The following is a 6,000-nucleotide window of genomic DNA, read 5'->3' as shown; positions in this document are numbered from 1 at the left end:
CTAAGCGGATTAGATACAAAGAGACCCACATGGAAACTGCGAAGCACTTACAGGAAGAATCAAATGCAGAGACCAGAGATTATGATGCCATTGATTATCAGAAGGGAAGTGAAGGTAGTGGGAAAGAATCGTCTGAGGAAGATGTTGATTTAGAGTTTCTGTATGAACACGTTACTATGTTGAAATCATGTTTTAGAAAACCAGATAGCATTCGTGGGTTGCTTAATCGTAAGGTATCTTTTGATTTACCAGACAAAGAAGAGAGCAAAGGGAGTACAATGGAGTTCAGCAAAGTTTTCTGGATGTTGAGATTAGTGATAGTGATACCAGCAAATAGTGAAGCATGCCTTTTTTAGTCTTTCTTCTCCTTTTTACCGCTTTTAGTATTCTCATCCGCACAGCTTAGCCAAGGTCTTTTGTAACAGCCAAGAGAGAAACGTTTTGTGTCATTTTTGGTTCTGTATATCCCGTAAATAACATGTACAATGATGACTTCTTCTACTAAATTTACACACGGTTGGGAGTAGCAAGAATTCTCTGAGTTTTCAGATACATTGGATTTGAAAGGTCATCATACATTGTGACCTCAAGAAAATAATTGAGTTTATATTAATATGTAACGTCCAGTGTGCACAAATTAGAGCAGCAACGGAATATATTTTTGGAAATTGATTCCCTAAGGAGAATTCTTAAAATAGAAATTTATTTGGGATTTAAACTTAACTTTCCTTCCCAGAATAACTCAGCCAGTTTTGACAGACACGTTGTAAAATTAGAACAGGGAGAAAAAGATAGATGACCAGTTATTGACATATGGAACAGAAACAATCCAGATATAGATGGAACAGAAAATTTCGTACAACATTTGATTACATGCTGGTGTACAGATTCTCTATATCTATTTAACCAAAGCAAACTACTGCAGCAACCACCAGAATACTGATCTTGCAATCGAGAGAGCCTCCTAGTTATGCAAAAAAGGCCATACTAATATACAAGGTGGCCGACAGGAACAAATTAAAGATAAACAAAATGAAGTGAACATGTCACAACAAGCATAGTTTACAGTTACGCACTGAGTACAATGAAAAAACAAGAAGTCAAGTTACATTTACCTATTCTGTGCTAGCACAGGTTCTTTCAATGACCTTTGAGTCTGTTCTATGAGAATTTCTGGAAGGAGAACTTGATCCTCTGGAAGAACTATGTCCAAAAAGGCTAAGCTTACCAATTTTTTTTGAGAAAGAAGTCATAAATTTACGGGAACCAGACTTTGCCATATCCCTCTTCATGCAAACATGCTCTCTCTCCAGATCATTTAATCTCATTCTTAACCTGGCTAACTCTAGTTTTAGCTCTCGATTTTCTCGTCGCAGAGATGCATAATTATCTCTTGGGGACATCGCTGCACTTAGTGCACCGCTGCCTATGCGCCATGACTGGTGCATTGGCTTGGGGTCATCATCCCCATAGGAGTTGCATAAAGAATTTCTAAGCCTTAATTGCTCAAAATATAGAACTTGGACTACTGATTGGATAGGAAGGCGCTCATTTTGTGCAGCATGTGCTCCAGCTTCTGGTGTGAGCTTTTGAAAATCAATCAATTTGCTCAGTTTCTTCCGGTCTGAATCTGGCAAGCCTTGATGAGCCTGTAAAATACAGAAGAATCAGCATTAAGTTTACACACCCAGTCAAATTCATGAATAGCATTGTTTACAACAGATGAAACTTGTTGCAAAGGAAATCCAATTTGACATTCTTCCCATTTGCAAGCTTTAGAGAAAATAAGACACCTAATATGTAACATTTTACCATTTAAGTTTGTCTGAAATATATGACTGATGGCATACTTTTTTTTTTCCCCCAATAATAAATCAGCTAATTTTAATGCATATAATTCTATACCACTTTAAGAAGAGAATGCACTCAGGAAAGTAGTCTTTGTGAGGAAAATGGTATTCATAAATCAGAATAGAAGATGGCAAAACGTACTTTCAAGTATATATCAATTGCTCTATATAACCCATCATGAACAGTCCGTGCATGTGCTGGTAGGGTTTCTGCAATGACCATAAACTTAGAAAGCTTCAGGTTTGCATCAGGGGCAATTTCGGCAAGGTAATTGTCAACTAACTTCGCCACCTTGACTAATGCAGTTTGGGAAGGTGAATGAGGGCTATCAGATTCAAAAACAGAAGCATCTTCTAAATCATCTTCACTATCATCCTGCTGACAGAAGTTTACCAAAATCCTATGAACTGTGTCAACATCAAATAAGGTGTCCCCTGCATGCTTGAAAGATGGAATCAAAAGATCATCAAGAGTTGCAACATCCAACTGTGACCCAATCCTTCTTTCAAGATCAAGTCTACAAGCAATTGCACAGTCAAGCATCACTGCACTTCTCAATAGCCCAAAAAGAAAGTTGATAGGAACAACAATTTTCTCAACTGGCAAGAGGCTGACAATTGTCTCTACCACAAGCTTTTCATGCCCTGTCAAATTTGAATCAACTTTAGTCTGGCTAGAAGGATTCCACAAGCTGGATTTCTTCGTTAATTCTTTCTGGGCATAATTTACAAGGGAAACACCGATACTCTCAGGACGAACCCCGCGAAATTTCATGGCTAATATGACTCTCTGATACATGTCAATCCTTAGAACAGAAAGATCTTCTATCCACCAGTCACCTTCGCATTTTGCTTGCCTGCTCATGTGTAGCCTCCCTGAACTGCTATACTCTAACCTTGAGAAACTAGAAGCTATTTGCTCTGCACAGGCTTTTGATGCTATAGCATCAATGCAGCGACCAACTATATTCAGCTCATCAGCAAGAGGAAGCAGGTTTTCACATTGCTGCAAGACTTCAACGCACATTTCAAGGTTCTTGCAAACAATGCTGTCCAGATATTCCTCAGCACGAGAACCGAGGTTGTCTTTTGAGAACTCTTCCGTCATCTCGAGGTAATCACACATACAACAGAGCTGAGCAACATTTGTAGATGTAATCTCAAAGTTAATACCGTAACAGAATTTTGCAGCCAACTCAAAAGACTCAGCGCCTCCTGGTAGATTCAGAAGCTCCACTCTTGAGATATCAGAATCCCTGTGTTCTGCAACTAACCTCCGAATTCGCCCACTTCGAGAGACAAGAGGAAACTTCATATAAAAGTACGAACAATCAGGATCACCATAGTGTGGAACTAATTGTCATGACGCGTGTTAATATTTACAATTATAATTAATTCAAAACCCACGATTTAGATACTTGCCTTGTGTAACGAAAATGATCCTCCATTCACTTCTATAGTAATATCGCTGGGTACATCTCGAAAAATCCTGCAAAAGATTAAAGATTCAATCATACATAAGAGACAGTTTACTGTATTGAACTTCAGAGTAACTCAAGAATTTAAGAATTCAACAGGGGAAAAAAGCTTCAAACAGAATCCTAGTATCGGCTTAATTCAGTTAGTCAAACTATTAAACAATAGAAACTTTTTTGACAATTTTTTCGATAAAATCTACATCAGAGTTTATTTATATGATGGTTGTTAGACTCGAATGGAAAACAAGTTACTCATCAATATGTCCCCTGCTCAGTTCTGAGTACAAAAGGAACAAAAACAAATTATATTACCACTTGATTGGAAGAGTTAAGTGTACAGTAGATGCCAACAATGGAAAAAACCAAGTTCTCTGGCAATCATTGAAAAAGAAAGAAGTTCATACAGATATCCAGAAAGAATTGAAGTGTAATTAAGAAGTTCAAGTTGACATTTCAGCATCTCAGAAGGAAAAAAAATACTGGTAACATAGATCAGTAGTTAGAATGCATTATAGCATAAAGTTACGTAGTTAATAACAACAGATCATTGATCAGCTCATTCCAGCAGGAAGATCAGAAAATATTCGAGAATAGCACGTTTAATAACAATAACTCTCAAAGAAGCAAGTTGAATTAGCTGTAAGAAACACTTCTCAGAGCTGCCAAACAACAGGCAAAAACTCTGAACTTGAAAAACACATCAAAACCTGAGCCACCCGTCAAAGAAAACACTTTTAAACAGTAAGACAAGAAGCAAGCAAAGTCCAAAATCCTCAATGTGAGGAAAACACAAGTATATGAGTAAAATAAAACATGTCAAAGCAGTGAGAAAACAAAACAGCAAACAAACCATTCATTGCATCGATGCCTAGCACTCTTGGCCAAGGACAATTGCTGGTGCTGAACCTGATGCTTGTCAGTACGGTCCATAGGGACTGAGGAAAAAAACCCAGGAAAGTAAAATGGAATGTGAAGAGGAGATAGGGAGAAAAAGTATAGTAGTGTGGGTTTAAGGCAGTGAAGCGAAGAAAGAGACAGAGACACTGTTGGAGAAGTTGGTGTTGGAGAAGTTCTTTGGCCATTTTCGTCAAACAGGTGGTGCTCAAAGCATAGATTGCAATCTTCCAAAGCCATGCGCCTGTGATGTGGGTCACACTTTGCTTTTCGGCACCTCCCTTATAATTTTTCAATATCAAAATCCCTTTGTCCGCAAGATACTATCCAAGAAAAATCATTTAAAAAATAAACTTATCTCATGATATGAGTACTTTAAATTGCATTTGAGCTATATATATACGATGAGATTGCAATATCTCAGCGTATAAGAGGGAGAACTTAACATCCCATATAATCAAGCTGGTGTCAATTCATCTCAAAAGCATTCATTATGATTCATTTTAAATGGAACATATGATGAAAGTAAACAGGAAGTTCAGACTAGCAGAACCAAATATAAATAAATAAATAAATGTAGATCTCTTATAAAGATTAATATAAGATGAATGTAAGCAGACTTAAATTTGTAAACGATTTTACTCCTTTCTGTAGCAAATCTGGATTCCTCCACATCTCCACACATATGATATACTCTCTCCAATTATTAAGGACTAATGGATTCAGGAGATTAAAAAATTTTGTTAAGATGGTTATTTGTAATAAATATGTGTGATTTTTTTTAAAATGTCCTTGCTAATCATGTATATTCACTAGAACTACTATTTTATGAAACATTTAATATGTGTAACTACTGTAAAAATTACTCAGAAAAAATAGATAAATATGAGAGATAAAGTAAATTGTAACTTTATATTTATAACCAAATTGAATGCCAAACTAACTATTATATTGAGAACCAGTATATATTTTACATGAACTCTTTAGGCAAGAAGGTTTATTAATTAGTACTAGTACAATTTCTGAAATCCCTTTGCACTTGACTAATTTAGGTTAAATTTAGCCAGAGAACATGAACGTGAAGTTGCCTCTGTAGCAATTTTCTTGTACGCAGACTCATCAAACTCAAAACTTTTATTTAATAAGCACCAAAGGCCAACATTTTCGCTAGATAAACCCGTTTAATTTAATAAAATGGATAGAGTCCCTACTAATTATTTTGATTGGGTGCCTTTTTCCTGCTGCGTGCTTTAAGCAAGGAAAGGGGGCCCAAAAACAGGGAGGGAGACTGGAGAGGGTTTCTGTAGAAACAAATGTTTATGCTCACAAAAAAGTCAATCATCTCACGAAACAAAGCGGCAACAAAAGTTGTTGCAGGCTTTGACAATCTTGTCTCATCTTTTTCTTCCTGTCCCCTCTTTCCTTCATTCTCAATTATTCCATTTTGGATTTATCAACATTACATCTTAATTTTAAGGTGCTTTTAATTTCATTTATACTAGTGTTACTATAAACCCTTTCAATCTTTTAAAGGGCAAATCAAACTTCATGCTTGTGAAGAAGTAATTTTATGTTGTACAAGGTAAGGTATGTGATAGTAGTTTTATCTTATAAAACGGTGAAATAATTATTTTAAATAGAAGCAAATAATCACTTAAACTAGAAGGAGTAATTACTATCTTCATGATGATTGATACTTGAACCTTGTCCCATAGAAGAAAATCATAGATCATATTATAAATATGAGGGTATTTTGATTTAGGAAAACACAGAAAGTA

At 36.1% G+C, this 6,000-nt stretch overlaps 1 protein-coding gene across 1 annotated transcript; it reads right to left on the bottom strand.

Annotated features, from left to right (window-relative positions):
• Positions 1-908: 908 nt before the first annotated feature.
• On the bottom strand, positions 909-4,353 carry LOC114753749 (BTB/POZ domain-containing protein At5g48800-like). The gene is made up of 4 exons (XM_028942456.1): positions 4,179-4,353; positions 3,273-3,339; positions 1,993-3,159; positions 909-1,649 (listed from the first exon to the last, which is right to left on the bottom strand). Exons 1-4 carry the CDS (start codon positions 4,256-4,258, stop codon positions 1,116-1,118), a joined length of 1,848 nt encoding a protein of 615 aa, XP_028798289.1. The 5' UTR covers positions 4,259-4,353; the 3' UTR covers positions 909-1,115.
• Between the last annotated feature and the right edge of the window lie 1,647 nt (positions 4,354-6,000).

This window comes from Neltuma alba, unplaced genomic scaffold, assembly GCF_004799145.2.
Source record: "Neltuma alba isolate B1F8T4 unplaced genomic scaffold, ASM479914v2 tig00008113_pilon, whole genome shotgun sequence".
NCBI lineage: Eukaryota > Viridiplantae > Streptophyta > Magnoliopsida > Fabales > Fabaceae > Neltuma > Neltuma alba.
The sequence above is the reverse complement of the archived record's forward strand: the minus strand, read 5'-3'. Positions and strand labels throughout refer to the sequence as shown.

Bases quoted from the DNA above. Each gene is read 5' to 3' on its own strand.
- LOC114753749 (XM_028942456.1), bottom strand. From the start codon at position 4,258: ATGGACCGTACTGACAAGCATCAGGTTCAGCACCAGCAATTGTCCTTG. The intron at 3,340-4,178 runs GTTTGTTTGCTG...AATCTTTTGCAG, and splicing joins AGGCATCGATGCAATGAATG to GATTTTTCGAGATGTACCCA. The intron at 3,160-3,272 runs GCAAGTATCTAA...TTTTATATGAAG, and splicing joins GATCATTTTCGTTACACAAG to TTTCCTCTTGTCTCTCGAAG.